The sequence below is a fragment of the Sciurus carolinensis genome, chromosome 8 (genome assembly GCF_902686445.1).
Source record: "Sciurus carolinensis chromosome 8, mSciCar1.2, whole genome shotgun sequence".
In the NCBI taxonomy this organism is placed as follows: Eukaryota; Metazoa; Chordata; class Mammalia; order Rodentia; family Sciuridae; genus Sciurus; species Sciurus carolinensis.
Window position 1 is genome coordinate 47,260,790 of NC_062220.1, and position 20,001 is coordinate 47,280,790.

A 20,001-nucleotide genomic window follows, 5' to 3' on the forward strand; every position below is an offset into this window, starting at 1 on the left:
GTTCTCCGCATCCAGAACATTCTATCCGAGAAGCCTCTGGTCACCACAGTTTATGCCAACAACGGATCTGTCCTCCAGGGAAGTTCTGTGGCTGCAGTGCATGATGGAAAGCTGCTTATAGGCACTTTGTACCACAGAGCCTTGTACTGTGAAATCTAAATCGTATATTTGGTGTGCGAGTGTGACAATTTCTCCTATTAATTTTCTATGAATTGCTAATTCAGAGGGTATTTAACCAGCAATGTTGACTCATAAATGTGTGACATATATAGTTAATTTTATTTCAGTAAGGAGAGGCCCCTTCAGTTCTTATAGCACTTTTAACATAAAAGGAAAATGAATAGTTCTTTTAAATGCCAGCAAGAAAGAAGAAAGCTGCTTTCCCATAAATTGAAGACACTTTGCACAATAAGCCTCACCTTTGCCTTCCAACTGCAGAAAGTGAGTCCACAGAAACAGGGTGAGTGCTATTTCCTTAAAATGTAAGTGACCTCAGTTCCCACATTGTGACCACTGTGAGTGTTCAGAACTACTGAATGATAACATGTATTGAGTTTTTGTACTTAACATCTTTGTTTACTGTTAAAGACATGGAATTATATTAAAGACTAACTGAAATCCAAGTTCTGTTGGTGTTTAATTCTCAATTCATGCTCCTGGGGGATGGGAAAGCAGGCTTCCTGCAGGATTTCCTTGGGATAGGTAGGCATGGTCATATCAGTTTCTCTTTTTGAAAGATGAACATCAAGGGGCCCTTTATTTGAAAAAAATAAAACAACAACAATGAAAAAATCAACAAAATACTGCAATTCAAATTCTCAATTCTTAGGGACTGTCGCATACATTCTCCTCCTAAATAAATTCTCCCCCAAGTTGGAGTCAAGGGGAGGAAAAGGGTTGGAGCTGGCAGGTCATCTTACCTGCTCATGGAACAGACTGTATTGGAAGCCAGGAGAGATGCACTCAGGTGTCCAAGAACACATTGTCAAGCAGCGGAAGTACTAGGTTCAGGGTCAGGGTTGCCTAAATCATGTGGGGAAAGATTTTCCCACTTATTCTCCATTCTTGAAACTGTTTCAAGCCCTGGAGAGAGAATTTCAGGTGTTTCTTTACATCATAACCTGTCAACCTACTTCTCATACTCTCTTCCCATCTTCATCATCGTCATTAAGATATTTGTGAGTTAATTACATTGTGCCCAACAATGCACTGGAAAGGTTATGTTCATTATTTCATTTAATCCTAATTGCAGCCTCGAGGGAGTAGGTATTGATATTATATCACAGTTAACATTTTGCAGATGTTCAAGGTTGCACACCTAATAAGGGGTAGATATCAATCTCTTTCTGATGCCAGAGCCTGTCCTTAACAGTTACATGGAGCTACTGCCATAGAACTAGTGAGTATTTCCTGTTTACTCCTTTCCTAACATATGTAATTGTATTTCTTTTTTTAAAATATCATTTGAGTTCTGCTTACGAATGAATCATTTGGTGTTTTCAAATGTAAATGGCAAAACATTTCTTAAAGGTGACCTCTGTCCATTTGTATTGTTTTTATTTATATTTTTAAATAGTCTATTAATAAAGACTTGGATATAGTCACAATAAAATAATGACTTTTTTTTTTTGCAGTTTCCATTATCCATGAGAAAAAAATGTTTAAGTCACAGATGAATAAAACAAGATTAAATATTGTTCACCTAGAAATCCAAAAATAAGAATTAACATATTTTGAGATTTTAAGAGAAAAATCAATATCTAAAAAACCATATTTATGAAATCTACTGGAATACACTAGGTATAAAATAAACTTGTTTTCTATTTTATTTATGGGAAATTTGGGCAAAAGTAGATATGGCAACTGTATTAAGCACATGTATTATTTATCTTTAAAATACAAAAATAAAAATTAAAATTCTGATTTCTGACCTTCATGGACCATGAAAGATTCTATTTAATCAAACTACGAGTATAATGTACATTTGTTTATGATGCTCTTTTTATGATCATATACTGAGGTGAACAATTTGGCCATTAAGAGGTTGTCATTTAAAATAACTGAAACTGCAATTGGGATATAGTACCACTAAGTATATATAGGTCTTATGGGAAGGGTGTGTATGCATGTATTTGTGTGTATGTGTGTGTGTGTGTGTGTGTGTGCATGTGTGTGTTCTTTTAAATTCAAGATCCTGCTAAATAACAACAAATATCCTTTTAGTTTCTTGCAAAACCCCAGCTCTTTTATAATAATTACATGTGACTATGAATACTTAATACAGGGAGAAAAGAAAACTAAGTATAAATTACAGTGGTTTTTTTTTTCATTTTGTGCGTGGATTAATCCTTCATGATAACTAATCTAATTTAGTTATCATGATTTTTATTTGCTCTAGATTTTTATTTGCTCAGTTTGAATCCTCCCTTAGAGCCACAGCCAACCCAGGCTGGTAAATGTCAATCCAGTCAAGCAAAGAAGTAATGGGACCCGCCACCCCTCCACCACTGCCACCTTCGTTTAGCTATTGAACACTTTTCATTACTCCTCCAGCTTTGCATGAAGAGATCCTGGACGAGAGAGAAGGAGCCTGGAGATGCCAGGAGCACTCTGTTAGTCTTCTGCTCCTTCCAATGTGTTTTAGTTTTCATTCTCCTATTACAAGTAAGTTTAAACACACTTTCAGGTACTGAAAATAGGTTGGTATTTATTTTTCAGTGAACTTTCTTGTCATTTTTCCCCTTTAAGAGATATTGACCTTTTTCTTATAAATATCGAGGAGCACTTTACACGTAAAGGGTGGAAATGTTTTTCCATTGATAACTGCAAATCATCAGTTACGTAGTTCTTTGGTCATCACTGGGTTTTTTTTTAATGTTTTGAGTTTTGCGTGCGTGTGTTTGGCAGTAGTGCTGGGGATCAAACCAGGGCCTCATGCATGCTAGACAAGTGCTCTGCCCTGAGCTGCCTGTCATTCTTGTTAGGGTTTGAAAGCACAAGGAAATGATGTCTCTGTCTAGAGTTGAACACAAATTTTAAAACTTTCAAAGCATTGAGTGTGAGAGACATTACTCAGACTAAACTCAAGGGGGAACTCAATAAAGTTTCTAGCATCCCTTGCTTCTAGTTACTAGCTTTTAGCTGACTTTAAAAATCACTAATTTTGTAGGTCATACAAATGAATAATATACTACCAGTCCCCCAGGAGCCTTGCTGTAGATCAGACCCCTGATGAGTGGGTCCTGATAATGGTTGCCCAGGATACTTTTTCAGGGACTTGAAGGCCACTTTGTTGAAACCACCAGCCCTTTTGTCATCAGAGCCAAAAACTCTGCCCTCAGATCATGCCAAGGTCACCTTTATCTGAACATGCATTCCATGAAGAGTCAAAAGGATTGATTACACATTTGCAGACAACTGATTGTTTCATTTCTAATCAATTTTCACCCTAATTCTTGATTCCATAAGTATTCCCACCTCTTGGGGAGGTGAATTCAAGACTCTTCCATCTCCATACTTGGCAGCCCTGAGAATAAACCCTTTTACAAAACTTCCTGTTTCAGTGATTGGCATACTATACAGCCAGCAAAATGGGTCTTGTTAGGTAACAAGGTCATTCCCAGGTGGGTTGAAGACTAATGTAATGATAAATAAACTCATTACATAAATTTCATTTTGAGCTTGAAAGTAATGCTCATGACAGCATGACTTCTGTCACTCCACTTTGAAGAAAATGCCAAGATTTCTCCTGTAGTATCAAGTGGAAGGCACAGCTTTAAATGGGCTCCCTATTTTGTCCATAGCACTTCTGCTGTATGGTCCCTACATCCATGAAGACATCCTCTCTACCAGATTCTTCAGGATTCCACACCTTCTTTCATTTCTTCTTCTTTACCACCCTTCTGCCCACATCCAACAAATTGCCAATATTGTCAGTCCCCTCACCTAAGCATTTCTCAAATTCATACAATTCTAAGGACACTGGGAAACAATCCCCATAGCTTCTTCAGTCACTGCCACATATCCCACTAAGGCCGCCAATTGTCTTCAGCCTCCAGGACAGGAAAGGCCTTCACCTCTCCTCAATCCATTCTCACCACTGTGGTGTGATGTTCCTAAAACTACCAATGGGTCATGTTACTTCAGTGGTTTCCCAGTGCCCCTTAGAGTATAATTCAAGTTCCTGAACTTGGCCCACAAAGTCCTGCCTACCTCTCCAGACTGAGTTCTTCCCATCTTCTTCTGGGTCCTTTATGCCCAGTGATTTCAGAGTGTGGGCCCTGCATCAGCAGTGAACAGCACTGAAACTTGTCAGAGATGTCAATTCTCAAGTCCTGCCCTAAATCTAACAAATCAGAAACTGGGTGCGGGACCCAGCAGTATGTGTGCTAGCCAGTGTGCTAGTGTCCATTGTCCTGCTGAGGTTAGAGAACCACTGCCTTAACCCCGCTGGACTGACTTGACTGCTATTCCAGTGCCAGTGCTCTCAGATTTCCCACCCTCCTCCTGTGCGCCTCACCACATTTTCTTCTAACTAACCCTTACTTCCAGTCATACGGTCAACAAGTCCCTGTTAGATCAAATAAGGTAATATGGCGGCTCTACCTGGAGGTGTGAGCCAAACCATGGAGTCACAGAGGGGCTGTAGAACGTTGAAGAAGGATCCTCTGAACAGTTGAAGTGGAGTTAACCTGGAAAGGTCCTTCCTGGCAGTGTGACCCCGATTCACTTGGCCCTTAGTGAAAAACGAGACTGCTTGGGTTCTGGTGCCCCTTGCTGCTAAATACACTCAGCAAAGTTGACTCCCAGCAAATTTTAGGCTGCTTCTGAAGTCCCAAGTGAGGACAGATCATGGCAGGTTGCAGGAAGTCAATGAACAATGTATCAAACATTCATCATCAGCTTCATTATTAGATGTATCCTCAAAGTGGAAATGAGGATTTTATTTAAATTGAAGTACATCCTATTCCTGAAATAATAGAAATCTGTAGTCTTCCAGTTTTTTTTCTCCCCAAAGAAGCACGAGACACATTTCAAGTCATGTAACTGTCAATACCCAGGTTATAATCATCTGTCTTTCTGGCCTCTGGATGTTTCCTAATAGTCTCAAATCTATATTCATTTTTCAAAGAACAACATCATGAAGATATACTCACATTCTCTTGCGATTTGTTGCTCTCTTCCTCCATCACCACTTCTTTTTCTGGGCAAGAAATGTACAATGTTATTTGGTCCACATCAGCTCTTTGAAAAGTCCTACTTCACACAATGAGCAGGGGAGAGGTCCAGAATCAATACATAATTCTAAAGTTTAAAGAGCCAGTTTCAAATGGAACCAGACTTGAACTTAGGACTTTAGAATTCATTTGTTCTTCCATTCAATAATAGCAAACCCCTTTGACCTCACTGATATACTCTGGCCTTTTGACCAAGCCAATCTGGCCTCTTGCCAGGGTCTTTCTGCTGACTGTTCAACAGCTGTCTCAGGGATTAGCAGTGGATGAGGCTATAGGTCCTTTTCCCCACAATCTCACCGCCAGGTGGAACAGTCCAACAAACACAACGTTAAAGCCCAAATCTGTTACCACAAATGATGGCTAACAAGGAGGCTTAGAAAGCATCCTATCATCTGTAAACTCAGCGAAGTCTCAGCTCTACCCTTTTAGGTATTTCCACATACACTCGACAAAAAGATTCAGTCTGGGACAGAGCTCTACAGGGAGAATTCACTCACCTTAGATCAGAAAGCAGTCTTCTTGGATTAGTCACGTGGACATAGCACACAGCAGTGTTCTAGGTCCAGGACCCCCTGGGACACTGACTTCCTCACTCTTGTTCTTCTTCGGGGCAGGGCTGGAGCTACAGTGCTGTGTGTCTAGCAATCCACTTAGTTTGAATAAAACTGGCTTCACAGTGAATAAGTATTTCTGTCTCATGTGCTAAGGAGAACTCTCCAGGCATAGATTTAGAAGGTGGTGCTTGATATGGTGGCCCCAAAGTTTGGAAGTTTGTAATGTTAATTTACCATGGTGATGATATGAATTATTGGTTATGGTATTCAAATAATTACTAACTACCTCTAAACACACACACACACACACACACACGCACACACATTTCTCTGCCTAAAGTGAATAATTTTAGAACAAATCATAGATAACACGACATCCTCAATCAATCATCTAAGAATACGCCTCTTTCCTTACCCCATTCTTCACGCCAGGCTATGAAGCGGCAAAAGCAGAGATAAGGAACGTGAACTCTAAAGTCACTTGACTGAGTCCACATGGAAATTTTGTGTTCATAGCTATAGATGAATTCGAGTGAGTTACCAGTTAGCCTCTCCGAGCCTTGTTTCCTTCTTTGTAGAGTGAGGTTAACAAGGAGCGAGGCAATGAGAGGCAGCTCATAGTCCGCTTGATTATCACGATTTCATCATCTGCTCCATTCCTCTTTGTTCTTCTGACTTTTCTTTCCCGCAAGTTTTTCCATCCATCTTCTCCAATCCATCCATCCAGTCATCTTTATTGAAACAATTTTAAGCACATCGTTTCATAGGGAGCGCTGGGGGACCCACTGGTCAATGGGCAGCTCTTTCCATGGGAGCTTGCAACCTTCAGGAGGTTCAGACTTGTAGCAGGGCTGATCTTTATGGACTCCTATAATGTGGCAAGCACGTGCTGAGCACTTTACATTTATTATCACCCTTGATTTTAAGGCACATACAAAGTGGATGCCCTTTTACAAAAGATGAATCTGAAACTTTAAAAAGCTGAGGGCCTCACTCAAGCTGATCCAAACCCAGGAAGCCTAATTCCCAAATCTGTATAGCACCCCCTGGGTCATCAGCTCTGTAAGCCCTCCTCCTCCAAAGTCACCAGGGAAATAACATTCAATCCCTTCTCTGTTTGCACTCTTTTAGAATTAGTGATCTTAGGGCTAGGGGTGTATGTCAGTGGTAGAGCACTTGCCTAGCCTGTATGAGGCCCTGGGTTTGATCCCCAGAAACACAAAAATATTAAATAAGCAAATAATTGATCTTAAAGAGAGTGGTCTTATTTTTAGAACTCCAGATGTTAGTGTTCTCTTAGCGACCCCCTTCTTCCATAGCTTTAATAAAGATAGCAATGTGGAGGCTGCCCAGATTTTGGAGCCAGACTGTATGACTCAGCCACTTAATCTGCTGTGTGAACTAAGGCAAGTCTACCAACCACTCTGTGTCTTGTTTTCTCGTGTGTAAAATGAGGGTAATGTTACGTACCTAAGAGGTTATTCTGAGAATTAAAAAGTTAACATAAGTAAAGTTATAAGCAAAGGCTCAGCACATAATTAAGTGCTGCACAAGTGAAAGACTTCATTATTCATCTTATAATCATATATTAATAGTATACCTATGTATCATAGGTCAAGGACCACCTTAATATTCTTAGGTCTAGACAATCTCAATCTTTCAAAAAATATATTTTTACTCACTTGAATGCAACAGGACAACAGGTCTAGTATTTCTTTTTGTTGACAAATAAAAATAGAATCGAGCTCGAAGATGCAACATTGCCCAAACTCCACAAGTCTTCCCCTTCTTCAGTTGTTGACCTCCAACTCAGTCTTCTTTAGAAAAGGGAAAGAGTATTCCTCACCTGGAAGTAATTAAAATCCTAGAAGAAACAAGGGTCAAGGAAAATTTTGAAAGTCTCCTAAGAAAACTACTTTCCCTTTTTTCCATTCGCATCTTCTGGTTTCCTAAACCTTTTCCTCCTCTTCTCCTGATTTTCCTTTATCCCACCAACATTGGAGACAGATACCGTATTCACAGATCCATCTAGTCCAAGTCCTTGAACTAGACACCCATGACGTTCAGCACTTTGATGTAGGATATGGACGTCGGAAGGCAAGGTCCTATGCCCCAAATCTTGGAGAAGAACAAGGTTAAGTTCTTCCTTTGGAATTATTTTCTCTCCTTCTCAGCGTCTCCGGAGATATACTGCTCATCTCATCTCACGTCTTGCCTGCCAGAAACCTGAAGTTGGGGGCTATGAATTTTAGTTTCCCACCCTCCCCAGCCCCTTCAATCCCCTCAGTCCATTTGAGGAATTGAGGTTCAATTCTAAGACTTAGAAGCAAAGATTGAGTCCATCTGCACAGGAACCGGTGCGTTGTTGCCAAAGCTGCCAAGACAACCGCCGACCTTAACCGGCTGATCCTGGCTCGGTCTCTGTAACTTAAACCTTGAGGGGAGGTGGGGGAAAGGAATCGCGCGCGGAAAGGTGGCCTTAGAACCCGCGCGTGAGAGTTTCTTGAAGCTCCACGAGTAAAGGTTTCCTTGAACTCTGCGCGTAAAGATGACTTTGAACCTGGGCGCCAGGGCGCGGCGGAGAGCCCGCGGCACCACAGGTGACAGCGCGCCCCTGGCAGCACACATCTCCCGGGGGACACGCCGGCAGGCGGGGCCCAGCGGGCCCCAATCACAGGGCGGTGCAGGAGCCTGCCTCCTGCACCCTCCCCAGTACGCGGCGCCGGCTGGTAGCCACTGGGCACCCGGAGACCATGGGGAAGCTAGTGGTGCTGACCCTGCTGGGGGTCAGCCTGGCCTTAATCGGGGAGCGATTACTGGTATTTAGGTGAGTGGGCATCTCGATGGGGGCGTCCTGTGGTCCAAGGTAGGTCAAGGGCAGTCCTCTGGCAACTTCCTAGCAGATGGGGAGGCGCAGGTTTGAAACCGCACTCATCAATCCCACCCAGCAAAGTATCCTTGGACAATCACTTCCATGAAAAGTGAGCTGCCTGTCTTTCCCAGGGCGGTTGGGCAAAATGCCCATATTTGTTTTCTGAAATTCATGTCCCCTTTTCCCAGGCCACCCTTAACACTCTGCTTTTGAAAAGCGAAGTCCGTTGGACGCACCGGACTTGGGGGAGGGGACAGGCTACCAGCTGCCTCTTGGTAACTGAGACAGGCAGTCACTGGACTCCTGACCGAACATTTGGAAGTACCAGGTTACAGAACCCATCCCGGATTCCAAAAGCGAGATCACGCAGAGGAGTTTTAATACATGTAGGTGGTGACGGCATTTTGGAGGGATGTGATCTTTTGCAGTGGAAGAACAGTGGTGTTAGATATTCCTGTAAGGTCTCAGGGAGTCGGCCCTAGGCTAGAAAGAATCATCAGGTCAGGACACAGGGTATATGTTCCTGAATGGATCTAAAGCCTCTGCTTGCCTTCAGTTGTCTTTGGGTTATTTTCATTTCTTTTCCTAAGTAGAAGTTGGTCTTCTCCGAGGTTCACGTTCACAATCTGTTGAAATGCCTGTGCCTGTTGGCAATACTCTCTAGTTTAGCAAAGTGTTTGTTGTTACATTTGTTTCCAGTGCAACCAGTGATAGAATCATGAAATCATAATAAAGTCTATTTAAGGTGTTTTGTTTGTTTGTTTGTTTTGTGTGTTTGCTTTATTTTTTGTTGTTGGTTTTTGTTTTTGTTTTGGGTGGTATTGGGTAGAGTTAAGGCCACACTCTACCACTGAGCTATACCCTCTACTCTGAGAGGTATGTTTTATAAGTGATTGAAAGATAAGTTTAAGTGTAGTCTTGCAAACTATTATTTAGTAAAATACCTAATATTTAGAAGAATGCTTCATGATGGACATAAGAACACAGCAATTGGCCCAAAAAAAAAAATTTTGTCCAATTGTTTAAACGGTGGTCAGCTGAATAAATTTACATTTTTGCAAAGTAAGTCAGCATAAGCTTAAAAATAATAAAATGATAGTAAAAGTATGAGGTTTTACTCTTCAGAGACACTGTAGAAATTTAGGGATGCATTTGGTAGGGGAGTGGGGGTCTAAAAGGCAAGACTACAGGGGACAAACGGCAGAATTGCAGACCTATAATAGACAATACTTTAGAAAACTAAATAATATTACTTTTACATTTAAATTAATAATATTTTTCAGTTACTCATACCATTAAATAATGTCTTTTATTTGGACAGCAAGTATTTTCCATGTATAATCATGTTTTAGTCTTTCAGCAATAACAGTAGTTAGCCGATAGGGGCACATTACTCATATAAAGTCCATGTTATATAAAGATATAAACAGGGCTGGTAGAGCACTTGCCTAGCATGTGTGAGGCACTGAGTTCAATCCTCAGCACTACATAAAAAACTAAATAAGCAAAATAAAGGTAATGTGTCCATCTACAATAAGAATATATTTTTAAAAGACAAAAATAAAAGGAGTCACCTACTTGATTTTCATGTCATTCATACATTAGCATGAGCAGTTAACCAATCATGGTACCTTGACATCTGTACTGGTTTTTGTTTTCTGTAGAGAAAGAACTAATGCAACTCGAGAACTGGAACCCGTAGAACTTCAGAACTGCGATCTTATTGAGGGACTTGGTATGTATGTGACAGCATCAAGAGGACTCGCACAGTTTCTTGGTTACCATTCATCTAACTGAGCCTGACAAATTATTTAATTCTCTTACTTTTTAGACCCTCCTGGTGTGACTTCTGCATCACTCACTTTACCTAAGCTATACCATGCGAAGTCTCCAGAATACCAGACTTTTTCTCAGTCTGTTTCCTTATTGACATATCCCTGTCATTTGAAGAATGCATTTGACTATTCTCTGGCTGTTCTTGTGCTGATTTTCCCTCTTTCCCTCTTCTATGATATTTTGTTCTCTTACCTTTTTTCTGTTACTCACCTTAGTTTCTTTCTCTTTTCCTTCCTGTTCCTCTCCCTCACCCCCTTCTTCCTTTCCTTCCTTCCCTTTTCTATTCTTTCCTTTTTCTTTTCTTTCTGCCTTCCTCCCTCTGCTGGATGACATTCCTGTCTTCAAGTATTATTTCCTTCTACATTTACCAGCAAGTACTACGAGGAATTTGACTTAGCATTTGCCCTCAAAAGCCTCAGCCTACCTAGATGTCTTTTTTAAAAAATTACCCTAAAGTCCAAAGTTAGATTCCCAACTTCTCAAACAGCAGGCCTTCTTTTCACATCAACTAAAGGGTAGCTATGCTTTTGACTCAGTCTTAGAAGAAGTCTATTTTACATCTCTGTCTTTCCTGTCTTGTTCCCACCCATACCCAGCTCTGCTAGACTGCTGTGTATGGTGTCCCATCCTCAAGAGGCTTAGTTCAAAACCCAGGAACCATTTATTTCCCCCTTGTCCCTCAGGTTTCCCATAAGACTCACAGGCATAGGTCTCCTCTAAAACCCACAGGGATGATCTTACCTACTAGTCACCACCATTCTGTTTATTTGGGCTCCAAGCCTCTAATTTTTCCTGATGTGGCTACTAGAAAATAATTAAAAATCAGGCTAGATTCTGCTCACTGCCCTGGGAATGTGTGATCACTTCCTCACCTCTAGTTATGAAAACCTCTCCACTGATCCCTCCATCTCTGCTAACTGAAATCAGCAGCAACTGCATGTCTTTACCCTGAACCCTCACAGTCCTCAGAAACCGATTCATTCACAACACCTACCACATGCATTATTTTGTAGCTAACACTACAAAATAAGTACTCCCTGTCCCTGTCAGCTTGCAAACCCCTAGGGTCAAGGACTGTGACTTATTTATTGGTATGTGACAGGACAGTTGATTTTCTGATATGAATTTGTATTTTATTTTTCTTGTTATATGTGTTTTTAAAAATAAAAACAAAAAAGGGGTTCTTTTGGTTCTGGTTTTCTACTTCTTTTCCCACTGAATTTCTGAAAAAGAGAAATCAGGACCTTGTTCTTCCCAGTCTTAGAAGTGGTTGGTGTTGCCAGTCAAAAGGCAGAATGAAAGACAAACCCCTTGCTGATGTTTGATTTTGAGAATCTGAGCCTCTGAGTCATTCTGATGAGAAGGGATAAGAATATGTGACTTTCTTTGAATAGCAGGGACCCCCTGCTTCACTGCCTGACAGCCTTCTGGACAGGACAAGACGTCAGAAGGAAAGATACAAGTATCCTTAGGGAGGCTAGACCTTGTGTCCTGTCTGTCCAAGTCTAAGCAAAGACACTGAGCATGGCACGCAAGTGGTAGAATTGTCTAAATCAAAGGGTCCCCTTTGGCTTAGCCAAAAAACTTTCTGCTTGATTTTAAGAACCACCACCAAGGATCATTGTACAACCCTACCAGAGACCCAGTAATGACTCACATTCAGTTTCCCATCAGCTTCTTGGAATGGGGGATCAGGGTGAGATTTAATTTGATTTGAAAAACAAAGAAATGAGACATTTACACACTTGTTTACTGTCTTGAGGAATAATAATCATAACTTACTGCACATATATCCCTCAAAAGACAGCAACCCGCCAAGTAATTTAGTGGAATAATTAGACTAGATGATTGCTGAGGTCTGGTCTGACTTTGAAATTATAAAACTGTACTAAATTCCAGAAACTAAAACTGGAGTTAATGCTGTGACTCACAGTTCGGTGTTCTGATTAGCCAAAATTTTTTTTTAAATGACAAATAATTGGAAGCTAGATAGAAACAGAAGAAAAAGTAATGTGGTGCTGCTTCTCTATCTATTGTAGATATTTACATGTTATGTTTGAAGAAATAAACAAGTTAGGCTGATAGTGAGTCATTTGTCACTAGGACAATACCCACATAAATCTACAACTAAAAAGCTGGCACATCAAAGGCTTGGAGGCTAAGAGCACTCTGCTGAATCCTTATTACCCATCTATTGAGTAGGTGCTGCTATCTATGCTATGCAGATTAGGAAATCAACACCTGGAAGAATGAGGTTACTTGCCAAAAGTTCCAGAATTAGAGGGTGACAGACCTAAATTGGGAATCAGGATGGTTTTTTTTTCCTATGCTTTCATACTCTCTGTCATGTAACACTACCAGTCTTATTGACTGACAATACTTGTAACAAAAGATCTAAGAAAATATTGCAGCAGCAGAGAACAAAAAATAGCTGGAATATTACTGAATATAGGCTGACTGGGAATCAAACCCAGAGATGCTTAACCACTGAGCCACATCCCCAGCCCTTTTTTGTATTTTATTTTGAGACAGGGTCTCTCTGAGTTGCTTAGGTCCTCCATAAAATGCCAAGGCTGGTTTCGAATTGGCAATCCTACTGCCTCAGCCTCCTAAGCCACTGGGATTACAGGCGTGGGTCACCATCCCCAGCTAAGACCCAACTCTTTGATGGTAGGTTTTATGAAGTTGTGGAGAACTATTGATGGACTTCAGGTAGAATGCAGAAGGGAATAACGGAATTAGAGGGAAGTTCTGATATGTGTTTTTTTCAAGACTAAACTTTTGATGTTAATTTTATATGTGGAAGAAACTTCCTTTTTTGTGTGTTTTTCTTCCCCAATATTCTTTCTTGGAGGAAAGACTGAAAGGTGAAATATTTCTTCCTCCAGAAAGCATACCTCACAGTTCTTTTTGTACTGTTTGTCTTTTTCCCTAAGGCTTTCAGAGTCGTGAATTGTTTTAATCAGGAAGTGACTTGACTGTCCTTGGCATCTGATCAAAACTTTACTTGAAATATAACAAACTTTCTTAGGGCTGCTGTGGGCAGCCTTTAATTTGGGGCCTCCCATCTTCCCTTCCATCTTTTCTCTCCTCTGTCCTGTCTCCATCTCCAAGATATGCCATTACTCCATAGCAGTTTCCATTTGTTTTCTTAGCCAGCTATCATAACATGCTCTCCAAACAGAGGAATGAAAGTTATAAAATTAAGTGATGGTAAATTCTGATGTGACCCTTTCTCAGGGTGACTATAGGGAATGAGTAAAGAAATGAAGAAGATTAAAGATCATGCCAAGTCTTGGTAGAATTGATAGCTTAAAAAACAGTAAGTACCCATTTCATAAGAGAACTTCTTTGCTAAGCAGTGGGGTTTTAATGATGGCTGTGTGCAGGCTAACAAGTGTGTGGGGAGGACTCAGAGGACGGTGTTCTGGGGCTCCTTCTCCCACAGGTGCCCCTGTTGCTGTAGGAACTGGCCCCATCATGCAGATGCAGCATGGGCAGGACTAAAGAGAGTGGAATCACTGAGCAATGAATTGGTAGTTCTTTTCTACTTTTGAATGTAGAGCACCAACTGTCTCATGCTCTGGAAGGAGCAAGTAAAGACAGGCACAGTACCTCCCAAAACTGAGTTATTGAAATAGATTCATACTGTCTTCAGAGATACGTAAAATGGTGTTTGGAAGAGAAAAGGAGCCCAACCAGAGAGTGTACAACTTGGAATATCTTGACTTAGGATGCAGGCTATGGCTTGATAAGCCCTTTGAAAATACCTTAAGTCCAACATGCATTCCACACACTTAACCCACTGAAAGTCCTAGTGTTGCCACACAGTACCTACCCAGTGCAATGTCAGTTGTTTCCCCTCATGACCAAGTGGCTGAGGGGGAACTGTAGCCTCACTACCACAGCCCAACTTGGAGAGACAGTATGGTACACTGTGTCGCTAGCTGAGGAAAAACTCAGAATTTAAAATCCAGAATAAGGTTTCCATTGAAAACTTATCACTTGTGTACCACTTGTTAAGTCAAACTACTGTTAAATTTGGTATCATCTGCATTCAGAAAATAATACTCACTTGAAGTTGAACTTCGAAATGAGAAAAATTTCAGAAAACTGTGTTTATTTTATTTATTAAGTCAACCAACTTTTTTGTTGTTGTTGTTGTTGTTGGTTAATTTAGTTTTCATATTACTAACTGGGGATTAGTTTTGACCTTCAGTATAGTGAATAAAATTAAATCTGTTTTCAAGTTTTCAATGCTTACCATTTTATGGTTTCAATTTAGCATTTTTTTGACTTTGTCCCAGATTCTCCCCATTTTCCCTCAACTGTCTAGTGACAATCTAGTAACCCATTTCCCTGGGTAACATTTTTCCATATGTTCTATATCAAACCACCTCAAAACTTAGTGACATAAAACAACAATTAGTTCACTTATGACTATAATTTACTTTGTTTTGTTTTGTTTTGGTGCTGGGGATTGAACCCAGAATCTTGTACATGCTAGCCAAATGCTCTGCCCCCAGAGCTATATCCCTCCCTGCCTTATGACTGCAGTTTGGACACAACTTGGTAGAGACAGTTCACCTGCTCCATTTGCATCCACAAAGGCTACTCAAGAGCTGGGAACAGGAGCCATCTGGGACTCATCTGGTATCTCTCTGCCTTATGTGGTATCTCTGCTTTAGAATAGATAGATTTCTTACATTTCAATTCAGGGCTCCCAAGATGCAGGCCTTGGAAAGAAAGAGATAGAGATGATAAGAGCTACAGTTACGTATAAAACAGAATGAGTGTGTGTGCCCTTGGGCAGCTACGGCTATGACACTTAACCTTGGATATGGTATTACATTCACTTCATTTTGTTTGTCAAGGCAATAACAAAGGTCTGCCCAGATTCCAAGGGAGAGATCATAGACCTTATCTCTTGGTGGAAGAGGGTGTACACCACATTTTAAGAGTGTATGCCCATGGCACATATTGGTTCTGAGAGTTTTAGAATATAGTTCACCAACCTAGATGACCATTGCCTTCTGTACCAGCCCTGCTTGCTTGGGACCAGGTCTTAAGTGAATCTCTTTCCCTACCAAAAGCCATGCCAGCCCCTTTTTCATCTTGTTCTCAACCAAAATTTCTATCTTATATGCCTCTTACCATGGAAAAAATGCTCAAGAGTAGTTCTCAATGAGATATCTGATTAAATTCTTTCAAAATCATTTATACCCAATATAAAGGCCTATGACTGTTTATAACAGAAAACAAATACTCAGTAATTTCCCAATATGCTGTATAATGATAGATTTTTTTGGGGCTCAACAAGCTGAAAGAGGAGGAATGCTTCACAGAGAGGCCTGTAAGAGACCTTCTAAATTATGACTTTCCAAATTTTATCATTCAGTCTGTAGAACAGCTTTCTATGTGGAATAAAGGTGAATCTCTCAGGACATGGTCTGGCAATTGTTATTTCAAAGATAAATCTAAGATAGAAATGTGTTTTCTAGTTATTTACCTTTTATCTTGAAAATGAGTTCCAAAAAAAGATTTTAGTGTTTGAGGAGTCTGACTCATGTGTTCTTATAAAGTAGCATGCCTGTGGAATTCCTGAAAGTTAAAACTATATTGTAGTTTCCCAAATAAAGGGTTGAAAAAGTCAGTGTACTCTCCAAAAGACTTTCAAAGTTTGGACTATGAGATTTATTTTTAAGCCTTCATTTATGCACCTTTCTGATTTTTTCTTTTCTTTTCTTTTCTTTTTTTTTTTTTTTTTTTGTTTCCAGAAAATGGCTCTGAAGATATTGATATACTTCCTAGTGGGCTGGCTTTTATCTCCAATGTGAGTATTTCCAAGCTGTTCTCATGCTCACATCAATAGTTGTATAGACAGTGCATTAATGTTGTCAGCTAGGGCTGCCAGTTGGACCCCCACACTCTCATCCTGCCTCTGGGTAGACAAGTCAACTAAAAAAGCCCAAATAGGAATCTGGAGGGCTAATTAGAAAACCACAGGAATGCCCAGCTTTGATTGCCCCATGCAGGGCAGTTCCCTGTGGTCAGCTGCACACTCACTATGGTCTCAATAAATGTATATGGATTTCCATTTGATACCCAGACTGATCTTCAGATCTGTCCTGTTGCTGTCCATCTCCATCATTGCCCTGATGGATTGGGTCTGTTTCTGGTAGCCATCTTCTCACGAACTGGTCTCATTTTTGCTTGCCTATGTTTGGAGCTCTGTAAATGTTAGTGGATTGAATGTTAACCATGTTAACTCGATTCAAAACCCTGAGCACTTTTCATCTTAGGGTCTTTGCCATTCTTTCCATGTCATTCAAATAAGAGAAGAACCTACATTTTGTTTCCAATACCACCATTATGAGTTTGGAATGATCAGGAAGCTATGTCAGAGACTGAAAATCAATAAACAAAAAACATTGTACACTGGTGAAATGTTGAAAATTACCATGCATTTGTTAAATTGGAATGAGATTTAAGATTATCAGTATTTGTACATAGTGGAATTGGGTTTAAGATTTTGAAAAAGTAAATTTATCAAATTTTCAATTTGATAATCTTCAATTTGAATGATTTCTTATTGCTAGAATTAAATATCTGTATTCCTCTTGGGTCATTAAAAATATCCCAAGAGTACATGAATTTTAAATCTAAACATTTTTGGACAAAAAGGAAGCACCTAGGTAACCATAGCCTGAAATTTTGAATTCTGAAGTATGCATGGTAAAGTACAGGGGAGGTCTCTTTTGGATTTTAAACTACTTGTGGTGGCATTTATGGGTGGGATTTTATTTCTTTATTTTTCTTCCAAAATCAAAAAAGAAAATATTTTTCTTTGTTGACTTAAATTTTATTTTGTCGTGCTAGATTTTTAGTGTTATGCCTAATAGACCTTCAAAAATGATGATTCTGTAGGTAGGAAATTTCTTTGCTATTAGGAAATAAAGTTTGTTATTACTCCTATATATATTTTTTTTCTGTTTTCACTGTAAGTAAGCTTCAAAATTATTACTGAACAGAAAGAAGATATTTTCATCTCAAATATTACATGAGAAATGTTAATAAGAAGTTCTAAATAATGAGTCTCTTTTACCACACTAACAAACACTAACTCATTCTTAGAGGTTAAGGATCATGCCCTTTGTTTATTTCTAATCTTTCTGCACTATTACACATTCAAGACCTTGTTCTTTTTGGTCTCTCCTTTCACCCCTTGTTACCATCTCAGATGTCTGGAAGCTACAGATTTGGGGAGTAGTTTTGTGCAATAGATATTTTTAGTCTATTCAGAGGTGCCAAACAAGATATTTTCTTCCCTGACTTGGGACTTGTCATGCTTCTCTTTGCCAGCAAGATTACTCTTTCCTTCACACTTTGCCACCTAACTCCTATTTCTTTGTGAGCTTCACTGTGGTGGCATTCTACCTCCTTAGGAAAGTCTTCCATAGCACTCCCTTGCTGGATGAAGTGCCTCTCCTATGTCCCCATCCCACCCTTCTGTGTCCCCTGAGCTTTACACTATCATGTACCATCCATACCCAAGTACTTGCCTGTTGCTGCATCACTAGACTTCAAGTTCCTTGGAACTAGGACTTTGGAGTGTTCATCGACATGCCCAGCACCTGACACACCCCCTGGCATATGTGGGTACTTGAGTACTTCCGCAATGCGTGTGCTGGTTAATGAGAATAGTGGAGGATTTCAATGATTGTCCACACATACCTGTAGTCTGTTGTGGAAAATTGGATGCCTGCACCTCCAGATGATTGTCAACATTTCCATGGATGGATGGTATGAAAAGAGTTGCCTTCCATCACTACCACAAAGTGGGACTGTTGTCACCAATTCTCATCTAACTTGAATAGAAAATATGGTGAGAGTGAGGCCTTTTATGAGAAGTGTTTTATTCATTGTTACACTTAATTCAGGCTGAGTTTGCAATGCCTCATCCTTGCCTCTGTCAAACCATTTCCATTTCTAGAGCATTTAGTCCTTCACCTAGCTGGCGGAGCCCTTATCTGTCTCCAGATAAGGTATTTACAGAGGTGTTTCACCTTAGGTATCTTCCTGAGCAGTATTCTCCACTCTCAAATTTTTTCTTCATGGCACGGCAGAAAGAGGCTCTACAGCAAATGATCAGGATAATTTAGGCAAATCCTTTCTCTGCATTTCATTTTCCTCATATGAAAGGGGAAGTGTGGAACTAGATGCTCCTGTCATTCTTTTTCCAGTATTCCCATTCTCTGAGCTACTGGTGTTGGAGACAATTGGCTCTGGAGATAGAGTAGACTTGAAGATTGAATGTTACAATGGCCTGATATTGAAAGAATCATGCTGTCCTTAACTGAGAAGGATAAATGTTCATGAGAGGAAGGATTTGAGAGGAGGATATTTATTTGGGTTTTGACAAATTGATTTTGAGTTGCCCTTAGGAAAAAGTCAGGAACATAAGCTAGAGCACCAAAGATGGGTTACAGGTAAACATGCATTTGAAAGTCATCGGTACCAAGGAGATACCTGAAACCTTATAAATGAGACCTACCAGGAAAAAGCAACAAGGGAGGAGAGATGGATGAGGACAGAAAGAAGAAGAAATCCAAGGGCTAAGAAAAGGAAGCAGTATTTCTATTTCTAAACTCTACTTTAGACTTTTTGACAAATAGTGTCAAGTGCCACAGAGATGCAAAGAAGGAAAGATAGAAGAACGGTCAAGAAAAATATTTAGGAGACCATTGGTAGAACCTCATGGAGACATTTTAACAGCTGGTGGGAGTAGAATGCTGAGTTCAGGGAATTGAGAGTTGGAGCAAATCAGGTGATGCTTCTGAGAGACTTGATGGTGAAGGGAAGAGAATAAACATGTATTTGAAATACATTTAGGAGTAAGTAAATTTAGGAGGAGATTTATTTCAAGGAAAGAGAAATATGAGCATTTTTTCAGGCCAAAGAAGAAGTCATTGGTGAAAAATGAGTAATAAAATGAGAGAGAGAGAGAGAGAAAGAGAGAGAGAGAGAGAGAGAGAGAGAGATTGATTTTGATTTCTAAAGATAGATCCTGGACAACAGGGAATCAAGTCAACAAATGGAAGAGTCAATCTAAGAACAGAAGAGGGAGACTGCTTCCCTGAGAAAAGAGGGAGAAAGGAAGAGAATGGATGAACCTGAAAAATGGCTGAGAGAAAAAGGGGGGAACCAGAGAAAATTCATGTTCAATGGTGTGGTCTTTTCATAGAAGTAGGAGAAAACTCCATCCATTCAGAATAAAGAGGAATAAGGTGTAGACTCTGGAATATGAAAAAATAAATTTAGAACAGATACTTGGAGAAATCCAAGAGATTACTTATTAGAATGAACAAAACAATTCAATAGACAGTATCAAATGTCCGACTGAAGATGGGATGATGTCTTTGTAGCTGAGTTTTTCAACTTGCTTTTTGATTTGTCCTTTTTAAGAGCTAGACCAGGGCAAAGACAGTTGGCTGAGAATTTG

General features: G+C 40.0%; 2 protein-coding genes and 1 long non-coding RNA gene across 7 annotated transcripts in view; 2 read left to right on the plus strand and 1 right to left on the minus strand.

Annotated features, from left to right (window-relative positions):
* Pon2 (paraoxonase 2) overlaps positions 1-1,585 on the plus strand; it is a 34,482-nt gene extending 32,897 nt beyond the window's left edge. The window contains exon 9 of the mRNA XM_047560202.1: positions 1-1,585. Coding sequence (XP_047416158.1) covers positions 1-159 — 159 coding nt within the window. The 3' untranslated portion in view covers positions 160-1,585.
* LOC124990317 (uncharacterized) lies at positions 84-8,540 on the minus strand. 5 transcript variants are annotated; one of them, XR_007109742.1, is made up of 5 exons: positions 7,803-8,540; positions 5,735-7,655; positions 5,157-5,203; positions 921-1,083; positions 84-754 (listed from the first exon to the last, which is right to left on the minus strand). It is a non-coding gene; the product is annotated as an uncharacterized LOC124990317 (long non-coding RNA). The 5 variants fall into 5 exon arrangements; XR_007109744.1 differs by having other exon boundaries at positions 86-754; positions 5,735-6,522; positions 7,474-8,540; XR_007109741.1 differs by having other exon boundaries at positions 86-754; positions 5,735-6,659; positions 7,474-8,540.
* Pon3 (paraoxonase 3) overlaps positions 8,465-20,001 on the plus strand; it is a 26,018-nt gene continuing 14,481 nt past the window's right edge. The window contains exons 1-3 of the mRNA XM_047560203.1: positions 8,465-8,618; positions 10,328-10,398; positions 16,277-16,332. Coding sequence (XP_047416159.1) covers positions 8,545-8,618; positions 10,328-10,398; positions 16,277-16,332 — 201 coding nt within the window. The 5' untranslated portion in view covers positions 8,465-8,544. The remainder of the gene's footprint in view (positions 8,619-10,327; positions 10,399-16,276; positions 16,333-20,001) is intronic.